General features: G+C 46.6%; 2 protein-coding genes, 1 long non-coding RNA gene and 1 pseudogene across 4 annotated transcripts; 2 read left to right on the forward strand and 2 right to left on the reverse strand.

The window, feature by feature from the left end:
- Positions 1 to 736: 736 nt before the first annotated feature.
- Positions 737 to 1653, forward strand: LOC100278842 (uncharacterized). Its single transcript, NM_001349009.2, has one exon. The coding sequence runs from the start codon at positions 800 to 802 to the stop codon at positions 1097 to 1099; it is 300 nt and encodes a 99-aa protein (NP_001335938.1). The 5' UTR covers positions 737 to 799; the 3' UTR covers positions 1100 to 1653.
- A 4864-nt stretch (positions 1654 to 6517) lies between these two features.
- LOC111590135 (uncharacterized) lies at positions 6518 to 8300 on the forward strand. The gene is made up of 2 exons (XR_002749218.2): positions 6518 to 6829; positions 7641 to 8300. It is a non-coding gene; the product is annotated as an uncharacterized lncRNA (long non-coding RNA).
- LOC111590134 (uncharacterized) lies at positions 7187 to 9626 on the reverse strand (annotated as a pseudogene). The gene is made up of 2 exons (NR_163249.1): positions 9398 to 9626; positions 7187 to 7462 (listed from the first exon to the last, which is right to left on the reverse strand). The product of NR_163249.1 is annotated as an uncharacterized protein (transcript).
- Positions 9627 to 11782: 2156 nt separating this feature from the next.
- On the reverse strand, positions 11783 to 19067 carry LOC100280655 (uncharacterized). Its single transcript, NM_001153573.2, has 9 exons — positions 18912 to 19067; positions 18510 to 18736; positions 18330 to 18387; positions 18193 to 18245; positions 17844 to 18057; positions 17623 to 17758; positions 17415 to 17463; positions 16870 to 16995; positions 11783 to 12140 (listed from the first exon to the last, which is right to left on the reverse strand). Exons 2-9 carry the CDS (start codon positions 18588 to 18590, stop codon positions 12015 to 12017), a joined length of 843 nt encoding a protein of 280 aa, NP_001147045.2. The 5' UTR covers positions 18591 to 18736; positions 18912 to 19067; the 3' UTR covers positions 11783 to 12014.
- Between the last annotated feature and the right edge of the window lie 266 nt (positions 19068 to 19333).

Below are 19333 nucleotides of genomic sequence, written 5' to 3' on the forward strand. Positions count from 1 at the left end.
GCGGTCGAATGTTAATCCAAAGCGCCAAATAGATCCGACCATGGAGTAATAATGATGGCAAGGAAATCATACCCTACCTTAATCCGAGCCAGGACTTTCCGTTTTAGACATTGATTAGGATGCAAACGGCGGTGCAGGTACTTGTGGGGTAAACACAGAAGTGCTGGCCCAGCTGACTACTCGGCCCAGATTGGACGGCAAAGCCATCACACTCGAGAGCACAGAGAATTCCTATCTACGGAGTACTACTCCTATACTCGATGCGGGCTGCATGATTTACGCGAGCGCCGCTGCCCTAATGCTTGCACCGTTCAAGAAACAAGAGACTGGATCCAAATGATTGAGAAAACGGGTGCCAAATAAAACAAAGAGAATGAAATGTACGCCTTACAATTACCAAGAGAATAAAAAACAAAGAGAAAACGGGTGCCAAATAGAATCTTTTGGAATAATAACACCTGGAGGGTTCAACAAGACGAGAAGCGACCAGAGAGACAGGATTCACAAATGATTTGTTGAGTATCCTGAGCAGCAGAACATTGGAAACGATCGTGGTGCGAACTGGCTGAGAATTATTTCTGGACCACGCAAAATGTAGCTTAGCAGATGCATAACGGGATACAGCTTCCAGAGAGCGCTGAAGAAAACGGTCCAGGTCTCGGTCCACCCCACATCTTCTCCGTTATAAATACAGCGCTCGGATTCCTCACGCCCCCACCTATCTCTCTCTCTCTCTCTCCAGCGCACTCTTCCTCCCCTCACTATCCACCTCAGCCTCAGCGAAGGCATCGATCGACCCATGGAGTTGTACGACGACGAGAAGTGGAAGTTCTCCAAGAAGAGCCGGAACAACGGCAGCCGGCGCGTCCCGGGGGCCGGAGCCGGTGGTGGCGGGGACTCTCTGCTGAAGAGATCGTCCAGCATGAGAGACGCCCCGGCGATCGGCCGCGGCGCCGCGGCCGGGGCGGGCGGGTGCGCGGCGCAGCAGCCGCCGTCGTTCTCGAGCCGGTGCGCGGGGCTGGTGAAGGAGCAGCGGGCGCGCTTCTACATCATGCGCCGCTGCGTGACCATGCTCGTCTGCTGGAAGGACCGCTCGTAGCCGCGGCTAGCTTCCAGGGCCGGCCGCCGGCGAAGAAGCTGGGCCCCTCGTCCTCCCATCGTCGTTTCTCCGTCCGTCCGTCCGCCAGGATCGGAGAGTCGGCGGTCACGGGGCTGGACGCTGAAGCAAGCCGAGGGAGGGACACGGGGAAGAAGGCAGATTAGGTGATGTGTGTATAGCTCAGTCTTTGGTTAGGACGAGTGCTCCCCCCGTTTTTTTTTTTTGACCTCCCATTTCTGGGACGTTTTCTTGGTTACCGGTGGTCGATTAGGTAAGAGTAGTGATTAGTACAGTACTTAGCGCTGCGAGGTAGATGTGGAATCGTGGACAGTTTTGGGATCTCCCTTCTTTTGAAGGGGAATGGGGATCAGGGTTCTTTTACAGCTGCAGTGCTGCAACTGCAAAGGAGCACCGCAGGCAGGCACCGCTGGCAGCTGGATGAAATCTAGTGGATCTTCTGTTGTGCCACGACCACGGTGGGGGGTAAAAAAAGAAGGATGTCGCTGCCCATGTATAGCTAAAGAAACCAGACGCAACAGCATGCTAAGTTCAAAGATGTCACCGCGTGTTTTGTTTTGTTTTTTGTTTATTATTCGTTTCTCCTTGTCATTTCTCTCTCTCTATCTGGGTGGCGGCATCCAACAAGGATGCTGATTGACAAAAGGGACATTGCTGGGTGCTGATTGACGAAAACACAAAAAGGGGGGGGGGGATGCAGATGAAGCAACCAGACAGTGGAGTTTCGGGGTCAGGGAGACGGGCGATTTGGGGAAGACGACTGAAGATGAGGAGAGTTGTGATGACTGTGAGCAGCAAAGCAAATGCCTCCGATGCAAGGCGTACGGACGAGGAAGAGGGAGGAGCAGGCAGGCAGGCAGAGGCCACCCAGAGCCGGGGCAGTAAATGGGGGATGGTGACGGTGATGGCGCCCCTCCCTTTTTCCTTTGTCCTCACCCTTTTGGGACTGCCATTTCCGGCGTGGCTATCTGACGACCTCCATTATTGCGCTTGGTGCTCCCCTCCCCTCACCTCGGCCCGCCTGGAGCTCTCTGCTCAGCGAGCACGCCATCACAGAGACGCACATGTCAACACAGCGAGAAAACTGCACTGATCTGAATCCCAAATCACTTGTTTAATAATTGGCCGTGGCAATCAGATGACGTCAGCCGCCAGTGCCTCGATCCCCCATTTCTTAACTCCCGAGAATGAGTTGGAACGGTCGATTCGGGGCGGAATCAGAGCATCAAACAATGTGCTGTGCGCCTGTGGTACTGCTACCGGCTACCGCCCACGAGAACTGGCTCGGGCTTTGGCCGCAGGTGAGGGGGTGAGTTGGGCCATCACCCCCGCGCCCCCTTTCCCCTGCTGATCAACAGAGCACCCGCAGGCCGCAGCACAGAGCACAGGCAGGCGAAACGACGTGTGCTGGTCTGGCCAGTGGCCACCCCCCCCACCACCTGCACGGCGGCGGCGCCATTGGCCGAGCTCCCCTGCGCCGCCTGTGTAGAGGTCGGGCAGCCGTCCTGTGGCTGGTGTGGATCCAGGGATGTCGCAGCGCCACAGCCACAGGACGGCCCGTGATCCAACAGGGGAGGCAGGGAGGATCGGACGTCTACCGACGGATGCAAATACAATACACACAACTGAATCCGCGTTGCAGCGTATAGCTTACGAGGAACTTGTGAGGTAGTAGCGTAGCGTCTTCCCTCGCGGCGCGGCTATGAATCTACGATGATACGGCACAAAAACATGGCAGTGACCTAACAGTGAGCTTGTAGGCCCAGATCCGGGGATCTAACCCATCAGCCGCAAGCAAAAATCGGGTTCGGTGGGCGGCGGCGAAGCTAGTAGCTTGGATCCGTGGCAGCTTGTCGTGGCAAAGCCAAGCTGAAAAAGGTCCGGCACGCACTCCACCACCAGTCTTCGGATCCCGCGTAGAGCTCGTTCGCTCGCTTTCGGAATGCAAGCAAAACCCAGCGCTGATCGGAGTATTCTAGGATATCTGCTGCCCCCCACCCTCCCTGCCCGATTCTCCAAGCAGACAAGGCGAATCGTCTTGCGGAATGCAGGGCCAGGACGCGCGCGCTTCTAGGCAGAACGGTAACCGGCGGCGCGCACTCCATCGTCCTCGCGGCGTCTCCTTCTCCATCTGACCATCTCGATCCGAGCACGGCATGGGAAGGGAAGGCAATTCCAGACCCGGCGCGCTCGAGGAGGGTACCGGTGCAACGCAACGCAACGCAACGCAAGAAAGCCAAGCCGAAGGACCCGTAGTACCGAGAAGGGGCTCAGGTGATTGAACAACCCTGGCCTGCGCTGCCCCCCTCCTCGCCCGTCTCGTGCCCTACCCTACTCGGCCTAGCCTAGCCAAGAGACAGTCCATGTGCTGCCCTCGCCAAACACTGATGTGATGTGCATGCGACCCACAAGTATCCGACCAGTTACAGCACTGTGACAGTGTCCATCTCGCCGAGGGAGAGGGAGTGTAGCGCCAATCAACGGCTCCGTTCAAGCCTGCCTGACCGCGCGCGGAATCCTCTCCTCGTCTCAGCCGTCAAAGTCGCGGGTCCACACAGGCACACACACACACCCCGCGCGCGCCCAACTTGCTGCGCATGCAAAGCAAAGCAGGAGAGCTTTCCCTCCCAGCACTTGGTTTGACATTTGTGGGGCAGCAGGCGTGTAAGCCACTAGCTAGTTAGCATTTGCCTGATTGCTTGTAAACACGAACTGATACCAAAAAAAAACTTGCTTTGTATTCTTTCTTATCGGTCTCGGGTCCATGAGAAATTGGCATGGATTGCTTTGTATTATGAGTTGTGGTTTTAGCATTTTTTTTCCCTATGGTCTTCAGCTCCACGCCCCAGTACTACTAGCTAAGGTAGCTGTCACAGTGCGTATTGTCGCTGTAGCACACCGGTGGACAACACCAGTGCACTGTGCACCCACCGAGACCAGATAAACTCCTCTGGGCGCAGTAACAGTGACGACGAAGACGAGGAGGAAATAAATAACAGAACGAGGGCGAAGTACCGAAAGTTCGGTGGGTCTTTCGATCTGATCCCACCTTCTTCCGGTCATCCCCAACGAGTATTGAGGGTATACACACACATGATACGTGCCAGAACGAACGTCGCAGCACAGCCGTGGCCGTGGGACGGTGAGAGGTCTCCGGACGAACAGTACTCCATGCTCCTCCAACGTCCAACCACGTCCGGCAACGTAGCATGGACGACGTACTGCCAGTCTCTCGGCTCCCGGATGAGACTGACCGCAAAGGCTGCTCCTATGCAGCCCCCTCCCCTTGCATGGCGCGTGCAGGGGGCGCTCCACGCGTGCAGCGGTGCCCCCTGCACCGCCCCCTAGCCCGCCGTCCTCCTCTCTCTCCCCTCAATCTAGCGTGTCACTGTTCATCACCCTAAACACTGTGCTGTGGGTCCACGAGTAATTGTTAGTAGATAAAAAATTGATAGTTAGTATAGAAAATGATATTTTATAGTGGTAGTGGGGTATAGGGGGAGTATTTAGGGGGAACCGCTGCGGGAGATGGAAAAATAGAGGGAAAAATAGGGGGAAAAAGTGATATAGGGGGAAAAATTTAGGGGTAACCAGGGGCGGATCCAAGGGGTGGGCAAGGTGGGCCATGGCCCCACCTCAATTTTTCTTAACCCCTTATACCTAGGTTTAGGTACACACCAAAATAAACAAATTTTTGTATAGTTAGCGTGGACAAATCTAATGAAAACTAGGTTTTGATTTATTTTTTCTCTCGATGCTTCACTACTCAGTCCACTTTTCACCTGAGCCATTTGATTGTCTTCCCTAGCGCAAGCCCACTCGTGGCTCACTCACTTCTTCGGTCATCGACTGACCAGTAAGTCGGTGACCTAACCCGCCCGCTGCTGCACACTTTGTCTTCACATCACTCATCAGCTCGTCGACTCGTCGGGATCCTACACACAACGTTGATATTTTGCCTCCTAGTATGCACCAGCACATGGGCAAGCTGTTGGTGGGACCATGGCATCACCTGTCCCTCGCTAACTCATTAGAGTCCCACCGCGCCATTGCAACACGACAATGGGTGTCGCTTGCCGTCACCATCATCTATCGCTACCTTGCCTCCTGCACTGGCTCCTCCTACTTGTCGTCGTCTCACCAACGCTATCTCACAACAAATTCGATGACTCGCCAGAACGACACGCTGATGCGGCTGCTCCGCTCTAGTGCCTCGTCCTCAGTCAGTCCACCTATTTTCTCCCTCTAGCTCTCCTTTCAGGAGCCAAAAAGGTTTTTTGGTATTCATATCCTTTTAGGAACACTAGATTATCATTTAATATTCATGTTATTATCATTAATCTACATTTATGGTCTAGTCTGGTGTTGCGCTGTCAGCCTCACCTAGAATTTTGTTCTGCGTCCGCCACTGGGGGTAACGATTGCGGATAGCCTAAGTACCTCGCGAGGCCCATGACCCCCCGGCCGTGTGCCCCGATGGGACGTGCCACCCACCAATCACATATAATAGTTGCGCGCCCGTGCGGCGCGTCCTTGGCGTGGTGCTTGAAGCGTGAAGCGGTCGGCAGCTGCTGGAGCTGGGATAAAACCGACGACGTGGTGGTAGTAGACATAGAAACAGATAGAAATACCCACCGTTGTTGCCCTCGCCACGACCGGCCGGCGAGGAAAAATTGAAGAACTAACCTTAGACAGAAAAGTTAGGCAAAGTGTGACAACTTAGGTATCAAAGCAAACAGGCCTTGAATACGCTTGCACGGTGCGGTTCCAAGAAGAAAAAAAAAGCTTGTTCCATCGGCAGCGGAGTGCCGAGTGCGAGCACCAGCGGAGGCTGGATATTTCTGTTCCAGGCATCCTACGCAGCCAGCCTGCACTAGTGCACTCTGACTTGCTTCGAATGCGAGCGGGCTCCTCGGTCAGTTTTCACACCTGCTATACTGTCTGGCTGTCTCGTCACCGACTCGCCCGCACGGCCAGTTGCGTTGCGTCCACCGCGCGCCTGCGCCTCCACGTCGGCCTCGTGCCCGCTCGCCCGAGCAAGCAAGCTCCGGTGCATCGTGTTCGTGCACGCGAGAGTGCGAGACACGTTGAGGGCGGCGCGGGAGGCTGGAGCTGACCGTCCAGAGTCGACGCGTGCGCAGGGCTCTCCTGCCCCTCTCGCGCTCGCGCTCACGCCGGTGCACCTGCCGCCGGCCGGAGCGGAGCGTGCCGCGTGCGCGCGCGGGGGCAGGAGCAGGAGCAGAGGATCTGTGCCGTGACGCTGACCGTTGACATGACGCGGTCCAGGGCCCACGAGGAGCCAGAAGCCCACAACGTGGGGCCATCCAGCCGTCGAGCGGCAGCTAGAAGAAAAGAACGGCCAGACAACCTCAACATCGCACGTGGGGGTGGCGGCCTCATGTGCTCCCCCACCAACCGGACCTGGATCAGCCCCACCCCTGTGTGACGGATTTGACCGCGGGCGGGGCCCACCGGCGTCAGGGCCTTTGCTGCCCGTAGGTGCCGCCGGGTCACGACGCCGAGAGGCGGAGGGCCCGGCCCGCCACGTCGGCGCAGTCCGCGGCGGGGCGGGGGTGGGGAGCCGGGCCACGTGCGGCGGGACCCCGCTCGCGGATGTTCGTCTCGCGCGCTTACGCCAGGGGCAGGGCGCACCGTGCGGGAGAGACAGGGACGAGAGAGCGGCAGCGGCGCACAAGAGCAGAGCGGCGACAGGTTTCATACATCGTATCCTCAACCTGCAAGCTTTTCCATGATTCCTTTTTTGGGGTGGTCGCCGGCTGGAAAATCTGCCGGTGGGTGCCAAGGAGATCCAGGTGCCGGGGCTGGCTGCACGCGCCTGCGATACGCACGTGTAGCACCGCCGTTTGGATCCGTGCGCGCGTGTGAACGGTGTGTGTGTGAACACTGATGGTCGTTCACGGTGTCTAGTAGTCGCTTCCGTCTACTCACCCATCTATTCAGAAACACTGGAACATAAGTATACAAGGAATACACTATTTACTATATTGCTTAGACATGTTCTTATCTGCACACATTACCATACACCATGATGCTAACATCTGATGGTCAAGCTGAAAAAGATACACATACCACAGATACATACATTCAGTGATAGGATTCGGTGTACATATAAACCGATGGCTCCAATAATACTAATAGCCACGGTTCGGCACCTCGCTCAGCAAGCAAACCATGTTTGGAGGTCCCAGCTAGCGCCATTTTTTTGGTCACAAAACTATCCATTCGATCCTACAGCATCAGGTTCGAAAAATACTGCTCGAATTCTTGATCGATGGTAAGCTTCTCACCTGATCGATAGCCACGCCGGATCCACCGTGTCAGCATCTGAATCAAGCAAGCAAATGCAGAAAGGGAACGTGAATCGGAGTGCTGCTTACTGTGATGGCCGGTCTGGCTCTGGCCTGTTGGCAAAATCTGGAAGCCGTCAACGCCATTATAACCGTTGTATATAATGTATTATCGAATCGTAGTGGTTCTTATAACAAAACAAATTGAATTTTAGGAAGGATCCGTTGATCGGAAATGCCTTCGACCCGCTGCCTCTACCAAGTGGTGTTCCAGTGCCTTTGTGTTTTTGCGGTGATCCGCAAGGTTCCCAAGTTCGAGGAAGATGACATGTATAGGCAGAGGTATTGGGCGTGTGACAACTATGCTTATTAGCTGACGATTGCTCGACGCGACATTAACTTGATGGTGAGAATTTTATGGTGTAACATTTATCTTGTTTCATATGAACCAATGCATGATTTATTTGGCTCATACCATTTGCATGCTCTCTAGACTTCTCCACTGCTCTTTGATTTTAAGCAGTGGATTGACACAGAGATATCACAGAAAGACAAGGAGTGGATGGAGAAGCTGGAAGTGCGATGCAGAGGACAAGGAAAGGATGGAGAAAAAAACAAGAGGAGCTTGCGACGGAGCAACAATGGGCAGAAGAGGAGAAAATGAGGCGTGTTGACACAGGGAGAAGGAGAAGAAGCTTAAGCATGCATGCCGTACGAAGGAAGCAAAGGAGGAGAACCCCGATGCTTTTAGGAAGGAAAAGTGACCTCATTGCACTCAGTAGACTCGGGGGTTCTACATTGTTTAAGTCTCAAACAATGTTATATACTAATGCACTTTTCATTGTCCTTTAATTAATGGACTCGATTTTGTGGTTTCTTATAGTGCATCTTCTAGTACTTCAGTTTTCTTGTGTGTGCATATTTTATGTTTCATGCATTGATACAAATATTGGCACTTAAAATAACATGCTGCAGAATGAAAGCAATTGAACATGCAGAACAACAAACACATGGAACGACATGTGAGGACTTGTACCAAACAATGGTAAAAAAGTCTTCATCTAAATCGAACATGCCTTAGTGAATTAAAGCAACCAACGGACACTTGGATCTTCATATGAATAACATTGTCCCTTCCTAGTAGTGCTAGAAAAGTAGGCTACCTAATAAAATAAAAGTCTTCCTTTGGTTGGCTACACATGATAGATTACAAACTGGAGTGAGTTTAGGAAAAACAAATTGGAAGGGAATAAAGATTGTTGTCTCTGTGGGGTTAGTGAAACTGCTGAGTGCTGACCATGTCTTCTTTTTTTTCAGTCATCTTGCGGACGTGATCTGGTTTTGCTGCAAGGATGGGATAAGGTTCCCCTAAATTTACAGGAGAATTTTTATGAATGGATTCCTTTGGGGGGATAAAGACTACAACAAAAATCATGCCCATCGTTTCATGCAATGATTTTGTTCCATTCTTCGTTTCATCGCTCAGTAGACCACAAGCATTAAGCGAAAGCGCTTGTTGTTATCTTTCTTTTCTCCCCAAAATTCTAGCTCCTAGTTCTTCCCAAACGTGAGACCATGCAAAACCAGAATATTATGCACAAAGGTGCGAATCATTTAGCTTATCACTAGGCTTAACTATAAATCTGTTGCAACTTTGTAAGGGCAGATTGCCGATTCCCCAGAGATCTCACAGGATGACAGGAATCACGCCCGACCACTTATTCTACCTTAAGCTCTTGCCTAATCACTGAATCCAGAAGAAGAGGAGAGGAGAATCATCTACATCCCTAACGATAACATCTAACGGCAGGCAAATTGGGATTGAGGGCGGCCGGGAGAGGGGAACCGCTGGAGAAGAGTACTCGCTAGAGAAAGCCTCGCCGTTCTTCATGGTCACACGTTGGCAGGCGAATCATGCCAACGAGTACAGATTAGGGAAACTGAGTGGAGAGGGTGTGTACTGAGTACTGACCAGCCTTTGAGGATGAGGGTGCACTGATTGGTGGAAGCTGCCTCCTCCGCGTTCGCAGCCGGCGGCGGCCCAGTACTCCCTCTCCTCCTTTGCTCCCAATCCGCAACCCCTACCGCGTTCCGAGATAAAAGAACAACCGAGCAAGTAGTGGCAAGAAATGGGCGTCCATGTGATATGACGTTCGTTCGTCCACATCCGGCGATCCCATGGAGTCGGCTGCAACCTTATTCTCTATACGCCAACCCCATTCCTCAGTCAGATCTCTCGGGAGCAAGGCATATCGGCACCTCCAAAAAGATCTTTTATTTTTAATCATTTATTTAGGGCTTTTTCGGTTTTATCTCAATACAAATGGATGGATTAAGAAAGTTTCAATCCCTAGTAAGCCAAAATCTCTCCAATCCATATCAATCCCCTCCAATTTAGGACTTGTTTGGTTAGTTCTCAATCCATATGGATTGGGTGGGATTGAATGAGTTTAAATCTCAAACAAGTCAAATTTCTTCTTATTTTTTTCTAATCTCATCAAATCCATGGTTAACGTAATTAACCAAACAATGCCTTATATGGATTGAAAATAACCGAACAAGCCCTTAGGAGTTGTTTGGTTACCCTCTAGACCTTGTTCGGTTGTAGCATTGGATGAGATTGGAAAAAAATATGAAGACTTATTTGTTTACACCAATCTAACTTTAGATTAACATAGATAGGAATTAAATCAATGTCACATCCATGCCCTAAAATAATATAAACCTGCTAAAAAAATTATTCGGTTAAACTCTTAATAAATTATAATTCAAGAGTTTGGAAATTTTTAAAACTATGGAAGACATAGATTCTATCCATATATCATTAGGTATACAACAAATCTATAAAAATATTGTACAGGTTTATATTAGAATCCATGGATAAAAAATTAACTAGCTTTGAGAGATATATGGATTAAATGATATATTTAATCTCACTATAGGATTGAGTCTGGGGTATAGATTTACCCAATCCAGACCCGGATTAAATCCAATGTGGCACAACAAATACATATTCTAGCGGCCCGTTGACTCACTATCCATTTGGCGTGATCACCCTAACACGACTAGGGGTGAAAATGGTTAGAATATATTATGTTCTGTTTTATACCGATTTCTATATTGAACCGTTCGAATTCGTATATGTAGATATCCTGATTATTTTTTGTTTTCCTTTTTTTTTGCCAAATGTAAAAATAGGTTGAAAACAATATAGATGTTTTTCAGACCGTTTTCGTTTTTCCCGTTTTTAATCGAGATATCTCATTTTTATTCGCATATAATGTCCCGTTTTAGATAATACAATAAACAAATCGTAGACTTAATATGTCACATCGCAACAAACTGAGCTATAATTGATTGTTTTCTTTGGTAGTCATATACATATTATAATATATTGTTGTTGTATGTCTAGATGAAATGTTTTAATTGATCACAATACTACTTTATTGTTATACTTTATATGACGATGTTTCCGCTTTTACGTCTGATTCTGATCTGTTATGATTTGTTCTTTTTATTTTGGTTCATTTTCGTCATCTTGCTAGTCCCGATTTCGAACCCGTTTCCGAAATAAAATTTAAAAATAAAAACAGGAGAAGGATTATCGCGACCAGCGACACTGTGTTAGATGCAGTAGTTGCCGCCATAACACATTCCTCCTCCAAACGCGCCAGCAGCAGCCTCTAACAGTTGCCACCGTCCATTATTAGACCAAATCTAACAACTTGAGCCGACAATTTGGTGAAGAATAGAGATGTCATTGGGTATCCGAAGGTAAAAAACCCATTAGAGCACATGTATGATGAATTTTGATGCTCACAAATATTTTATTAGATCATTTACTATATATCGGTCGGCTATGGTAGACATGTATATGTTCTCTGTCATGATCTGTTGTCCGATGAAAAACATGTTAACCTATGACAAGGGAATTGAGATTACCAAGTGTTTCAGATAAAATTAAATGTTAAACATGTGATAAAACTATATCGAGTTTCAAGAATTTGTCATGTCGGACACAAACATAATATTCTATTTTATTATATTTATTGTTGATGATGTATGAGGCTTTAATAGTTTGTATTTGATACCTATTTTATGATTAAAATAACCATGTCTACTGAAATTTTGATGGACATGAGCATGGGATAATTTTATATCCATAATGGGTACTGATTACGGGTAATGAAGTATTTACCTTGTGCGACCATCGGATATCTCCCTATTCTAGGCTCATTTCCCTCGTAAACTAGGCCAATTTTGTTTCTTTAATTCTTTTAACAAAGCATAAAGCTACTGCCATTGCGTTCAAAAAAGAAAAGAAACCGAGCATACTAAGAAAGGACGGGTAAGAAGATTATCAGCAACCTTTTTATGCATCAACATCACAGAGAATGAGAGAAATAAACATGAGTTGTACAAGAACTCAGTGCACTGGACAGCTGATTCCACACTCGGTTTTTTGTTAGGGTAGACAGGGATTAGACCACATCCCTAGATTGCAAGTCCAAACCGTCACCTCCAAAACAGCGTTCCACGGATTCTGTTAGCAGCTACTAGTTACCTATGGCCTACTCCTGGGCAGCTACTTACACCATGTATGAAGCATCCTCTTCACCGTTGCCTGTGGCATGCCACCCATCACTGACCTGGTGCTTGCAGATTGGGCATGTACCCTGTTGGCGCAGCCATGGGTCGATGCAGTTTACGTGAAACTGCAAAACAAAAGACAAAGTAAGAAATCTTGCAGTGTTGCGATTGTTGCCTCATCAGGACACATCACATTAACACTTCTTTTTTGAAGAGCTCTGCCTTGCATTGAAGGGAGAACACAGGACACGGAGTTTTGCCAAGGGTAGCTCCAAACAGTGTTTGAAGAGCTAGGTCATAAAGTGATAAAACATTTTATTGAATAAGAAGAGGTAATGACAAGTTAAAGAACTAAGCTCAAACACTTTACTATATACATGTGTCTCGATTTTGTATACTAGTATGTCATCGTGTTACTCTATTTTTATCTTTTTTAAGTTTATATGAGCTAACAAGTTGACTCTATTGTTAAGGGTGTTCTAAGGGGCAGACACGCCTCAACAGGAACCCAAGCCCTTGAGATAGACAAACCACAAAGAATCAGAAACAAATTGCACATGAAGGCCTCCAACACTAGTTTTTGAAAAGCATGTTGTCGTTGTTCAAAGTCCTGTTTAGTGCGTAGCACAATCATTATAGGCGTGGAGCAATCATTTTGGGAAATCCGCCGATTTCTTTTTTCCAAAAATCCCACATGACATAGATGCATAACCCGTTGAAGTGGTCTTTTATTTTTTTGCTACTATCTTTACTGCAGCTTCCCACAAATCTTTAAGGTTAGTGCACTTTGCAACCTGTGCATGCGGAGTTAAAGAGAAGTGCCCCCACACTAGCACCCTCCTCCAGACGTCAACCGTGAAGGGGCATAAGACACATACAGGAAATTTGGTGTGGCCATCCCTCTTTGGTAGATTATCTACTGCTACGATTCTATCTTGGATTGGGGTCCATGTGAAGAACTTGCATTTGTTTTCTGTCACTAATCACATTAGCACTATGTTGGGCATATCTTCAAAGTGATACATTTTCAATTATGCACGTGTAACAACATCATTCTCCATTCGACAACACAAGCTGACATGCGTCTGCATTGCATACGCAGGCCAAAAGCTAGGTTGTGCTTATGGCCAAGGCCTCAAGGCTATAGCAAGCCTTGTACAATAGTCTCTTAGACTATCTTCAACCATATCCTCTATATCCCTCTTCTATGTCCCTCATTTACAGTTTTCTCTAAGGTTCCGTTTGGGTTCTTGGAAATGAATTACATTCTAATAATCGTAATTAGACATATATCAATTAAGCTAATATGATTCTAAATAGAATATATTTGTATACTACCGTTGGCCATATGGGAGAGATATTTATATGCTACATTTCTACTATAGGGGAGCGAGTCAACAACAACAACAACAAAGCCTTTTTGTCCCAAGCACGTTGGGGTAGGCTAGAGATGAAACCCCATATGAAAACCTCAGAGCTCAACCCCCAAAGAAGAGAAAAGGGAGACAAAGGCAAAGGAGAACCGAAAAACGATGAAACGGGGAAACACATAAAAAGAGATAAAACCCATAAGAACCAGCAAGATCTAAAAGGGCACAAGAGAAGGTCAAACGATTAAGGAGGAAAAGCGAAACTACAAATCATGGTTCTGGCACGTGAATTGCACACTTCCACCCCTTTCTATGCACGGCGAGCTCTTTATCAATATTCCACTCCTTCAGGTCCCTCTTCACAGCCTCTGTCCACATCAAGGTTGGTCGACCTCTACCTCTCTTCACATTCTCGGGACGCCTAATTATTCCGATATGCACTGGTGCCTCTTCAGGTCTTCGTTGGATATGTCCAAACCATCTCAAACGATGTTGCATAAGCTTCTCCTCAATTGACGCCACTCCTACTCTCTCTCGTATATCATCATTCCGGACTCGATCTCTCCTTGTGTGACCACATATCCCGCGCAACATGCGCATCTCTGCCACACTTAGTTGTTGGACATGTCGTCTTTTAGTGGGCCAACATTCTGCTCCATACAACATAGCCGGCCGGATTGTTGTCCTGTAGAATTTGCCTTTTAGTTTGTGTGGCACCCAGGGGTCGTATAAGACACCCGCAGCTTGCCGCCACTTCAACCATCCAGCTTTAATTCTATGACTGACATCCTCATCGATGTCTCCCTCCTTCTGAAGCATTGATACTAAGTAACGAAAAGTGTCTTTCTTGGGTACCACTTGCCCATCAAGACTAACATCGCCATCCTCATACCCCATGGCACTGAAATCACACTTCATATACTCTGTTTTAGACCTACTAAGCCTAAAACCTTTTGCTTCCAGCGTCTGCCTCCACAATTCCAACTTTTACGAAACACCACTCCTACTCTCCTCAATAAGTATCACATCATCGGCAAAAAGCATACACCACGGTATATCTCCTTGTATGTCCCTTGTGACCTCATCTATCATCAAAGCGAAAAGATAAGGGCTCAAAGCCGATCCTTGATGTAGTCCTATGTTAATTGGAAAGTCATCGGTGTCTCCATCACTTGTTCGGACACTTGTCACAACACTAGTGTACATATCTTTAATAAGATTAATGTACTTTGTTGATACTTTGTGTTTTTCCAAGGCCCACCACATTACACTCCTAGGTACTTTGTCATAAGCCTTCTCCAAGTCTATGAAGACCATATGCAGGTCTTTCTTTTGTTCTCTGAATCTCTCCATAAGTTGTCTTAGTAAGAAAATGGCCTCCATAGTTGATCTCCCAGGCATGAAACCAAACTGATTTTGGGTCACGCCCGTCATATTCCGCAGGTGGTGTTCAATGACTCTCTCCCATAGCTTCATTGTATGGCTCATGAGCTTAATTCCACGGTAATTAGTACAACTTTGAACATCTCCTTTGTTCTTGAAGATTGGTACTAACGTACTCCGCCGCCACTCGTCGGGCATTCTGTTTGTCCGAAAGATGGTGTTGAAAAGCTTAGTCAGCCATACTATCGCTATGTCTCCAAGGCATCTCCATACCTCGATAGGGATACCATCAGGGCCCATCGCCTTTCCTACCTTCATCCTTTTTAGCGCCTCCTTAACTTCGTATTCTTGTATCCTTCGTACAAAACCCCTGTTGTTGTCATCGAATGGTTTGCCCAATTCTATTGTAGAACTCTCATTCCCTCCATTGAACAATTTGTTGAAGTACTCCTTCCATATGTTCTTGATCTCTTCATTCTTCACTAATAGTTGGTTTGCTTCATCCTTGATGCATTTGACTTGGTTGACATCCCTTGTCTCCCTTTCACGAATCTTGTCCATCCTATAGATATCCTTTTCTCCCTGCTTTGTGTCCAACCGTTGATCGTATTATAAATTGCAGAGTATAAACACAGACTAGTGATACATAAAATTAATTTCCACCCCTCTAACTATGAATTTGGGATAAGCTTATATCTAAACTTTGAAAAGTGGTGCAATGTTAAATTTCAAAACAAATAACCTACTCTATTAAGTAAATTCTAATTCCTTCAAAATGAAGGGATCCAAACGGTCCCTAAAAGATTTTCTCCTCTATATCTCATTCCTCTCCAGTAGCGTCCTCTATATCTCGTCCTCTATACGTTAAATACCCATATTAGATACATATTTTGCTCTAGATTTTTGTACGTACGTATTTGTCATATCATCAAATGTCTTATACATATTTTAGTTTTCCTTAATCTATTGTTTAAAGTATAAAAATGGATAGAGAAGATGAGTCTTTATATATAAAGGACAAAGGAGCATCCTCTATATTTAGAGGACGCTTTAGTGGAAACCGCTGGAATGTATAAAGGAGAAGAATCTTCTCTAAATATAGAGTAGGGAACAGTTTACAGGACCTATCGGAGATAGTCTTAGGTTCTTGCCAACCTTCAAATATAGGAAGCCAATGGCATGGCAAGACCGCGAGATGGATTGGGTAAGTCAAGATCACACCTCTAATGCCACTTAATCCTAATTCACTTGTGATTCCTGTCTTCCTGATCTATATTGTTGTTTATAAACATGTGATTCCTGATATTATGATCAGGCGTGTGTAAAAATATGACAAATTATAACTCTGCGGGGCAAAGAATGACAAAGCAAAGAAAGTTATCGATGTACCAAGTAACCAGTCAAATTTAAGATTGCTTCAAAAAAACCACAGAATTCCAGATCTGAGTGTAAAAACAATAAACTAGTAAACTACAATGACACTCCCTACTTTCTGTTCTCCAGAACCAACAACATGACATCTCACACTGGTGCATACTCCGTCCAGTAGTCCAGCCAGAAACAAGTGTTGTTTTGCAGTCGTCTTAATTCAATGATTTTAAATTCTGGTATCTGGTTAAACATTACTTGTTATATTCTAAGTGTGGGTATTTGAAAAATATCCAGGTAGGTTTGTCTTGGAAGTTTCATAAACTATTTTTTTCTATGTTCTATAAATATTTTGTAGCAAGAAGTACCATTCAAAGTTGCATTTGGAGAATGTGTCCTAGTCACACTAAGTGCAAGATGTAAACCGTAAAGTAAGATATCACACACAAACAATAACAGTTAAAAACTTTTATCATAAGTATGTCACAATATCAAAGCATTCATCCACAAAATGTGTAAAATGCACCAGTTAACCCTTTTGGTACATCAAACATGATTCTGGTTTCGTGGCGTTGTTTTAGGATGTTAGCTAACATGTCAAGTACCATATCAACCTAGAGCTAATAAAAGGTGTTATCAGGATCATTTCAGAAAGGAAACAAAAATACAAAATCGAGACCATCTGCTGTTTCCATACTAGAAAAACCAAGGGGAAGATAATGAGCATGATTACCTGATGCAAGCATGGTAGGCTTCTCAACAGATCACCCACCATGACTTGCTCTAAGCAAACACTACATGTTAGTTCATCCTGTGGAGTTTTGCCAGTTCCATCTGCTTTTAAACCATCCTGCTTTTTCTGTAAGGCAGAATCGAGTTAAACAATAATCATCGTGGCCCAAAGTCTGAACCATGCATGTGCTACTGCACAGAAGCTGATGGTGATCAGTGATCACAGCAGCTATGTGATTCTAAACACTAGCTTTTACATCAAATACTAGAAAACTCTTTGAGTCTTGACACAAAATATTTAATAAATCCCAAAGCTAACCAGACAACAACCAATAATTCAATAAATGAGGGTGAGCCAAAAGTGCATTGCCCAGTTATACATATATGTTGTCTTTACAATGGAATATTATAAGAACATCATTGCATATACAATCGACTAACAACTGTGACATCACAAATAACATGACTTTTTAACAGCCTACATGATTGGATAAGATACTTTTCAGGCTACCACACCATGAGAAACAAGTCAATTTTATCAGTTACCTCATTGCCGGAGCCAGTTGAAGAAACCGATAGCTGCGATGCCTCATCACTGTTGAAAAACATTCGTTAGAAACACATCATAGAGACAAATTAATCCATGTCTCCAATTCAGAATTAAATGTTTGGTCATTTGTTGATGATGGGAGATACTGGAACAAACTTGGTATGGCCATATGAACAAATCGACCCAAAGGATAATTCGTCTTACCTTTTTCGGGCAGGGGCATTTCCCTGCTGTGCCTGGACTTTATATTTGAAGACAGGAAGAGAATTTATTTCTTCTTCACTCATAGAAGGAACATGCAGGCTATTGTCAGCATCCAGTGCTCTCAGAGTGTCATAATCTGAAACAAAAAGAATTCCACGTCACTAAGTTTTCAGGAAACACTGTAAACCATCAAATGAGTCAAATGGAATGTATTGGCACACCTAAATCATCAAATTCACGGTCAAGAAGAGCCAGTTGAAGTCTAAGGCTCTGTAACTGGCCTCTCGTAGCAAGGGCAATGGTCGGCGGTACATGCACACGCAGCTCAGTGTGGCCAAGAAAACTGTTGGCAGCTGCAGCATGAGCAAGCTGCTGGCACGTGGCATACATTCTAAGGCTCGTGGCCATTAGGAAGGCTCCCAAGACTATCCAAAGCTAAAAGAAAAGAAAAGATCGCACAATCCAACAAAAATGTGGTTATTAAACTGTTCCACAGTTGCATGCTTTATACGAATAAGAAAACAATTTTAACCAAATCATGGACAGCTTGCACAGAGCATGAAAACCTACCAAAAGATTGGGAGACATCTGGTGTGAGTTCAGTACCATGAACAAAACAAAAACTGCCCAACAAAAAACACAACGTTAACCAAAGAATAATCTTTAGCAGCTCAACAGTGTCGGTAATAGATAGGCGACCCAATTACCAGTTAGAAGAAAAACCAAGGAATTGCTATTCACCGGCCTGCTCCCTGCATGAATTCGCTACACTCAAGCACACATACAAATGGGATCAGACATCAGGACAAGGAAACCGGTTTAAGCTACACTACCACCAGTTACATTTTAGCAGAAATGCATCATGGGTTGAGCAGACAGACACTCACCATGGTGCGGCGCTCGGGGGCGAACCCTGTGAAGCCACCGGCCTCGATGTCGGCCCTGCTTCCTCGGAACACGAAGCTCATGGTTCCCACCAGACGCTGCCACCGCCACTTTAAGGAATCGGCTCCAATCTCCAAAGCCCCACGCAGCAGCGAATTTGGCCGTGAACCCGAGGCACCGATAAATAGAAATGAGATAAGCACCGGAGAACGACGCCCCAACCAAAATCCTAGATAGAAACTCCGTCAGATCAAGCGATCCGGGCGCGCCGTCGCTGAAAACGAAATGCCGGGATAAACCCTGAAGCTTCCGGAAGCTTCGCCCAGCGCACGGGTTGGGCGCAGACCGGACCGAATCGAAAGCCAGATGAGGAAGGCGACTGGGAGTTAGAGTAGGACGCGCACCTGATCGAAAGCGAGATACCTCCCGCCGCGGCGTCGGGCCAGCGTCAGCGATTCGCTCGCTAGCGGAGGACGAGAGCAGCAGCGCCTGGAGCCTGCAGGACGGGGAAGAGAGAGGGGAACAGCACTAACAGCAGGACTGCAGGAGCTAGAAAGGCGTGGGTTTTCTGCGGTTTCGAGTTCGTGCGCCGCAATGCCGAGCACCTTGTGGGCAGTGCGTGGCAATATCTGTGCCGTGCGTTTCGTGATGGACGACGTACTTGGATCACAATAGCGGAAGCTGAGAGTGCCATCATAAAAATTAGATCATAATAACTAGGATTAACTGTATATATGTCACTCTGCTTTAGATAGTTATTTTATTCTTAGTGCCCATAAAATAGCATGAAATGAACTAATTTCTAACTTTTTAAATTGAAGTTGCA

The sequence above is a fragment of the Zea mays genome, chromosome 9, assembly GCF_902167145.1.
Source record: "Zea mays cultivar B73 chromosome 9, Zm-B73-REFERENCE-NAM-5.0, whole genome shotgun sequence".
Taxonomy (NCBI): domain Eukaryota; kingdom Viridiplantae; phylum Streptophyta; class Magnoliopsida; order Poales; family Poaceae; genus Zea; species Zea mays.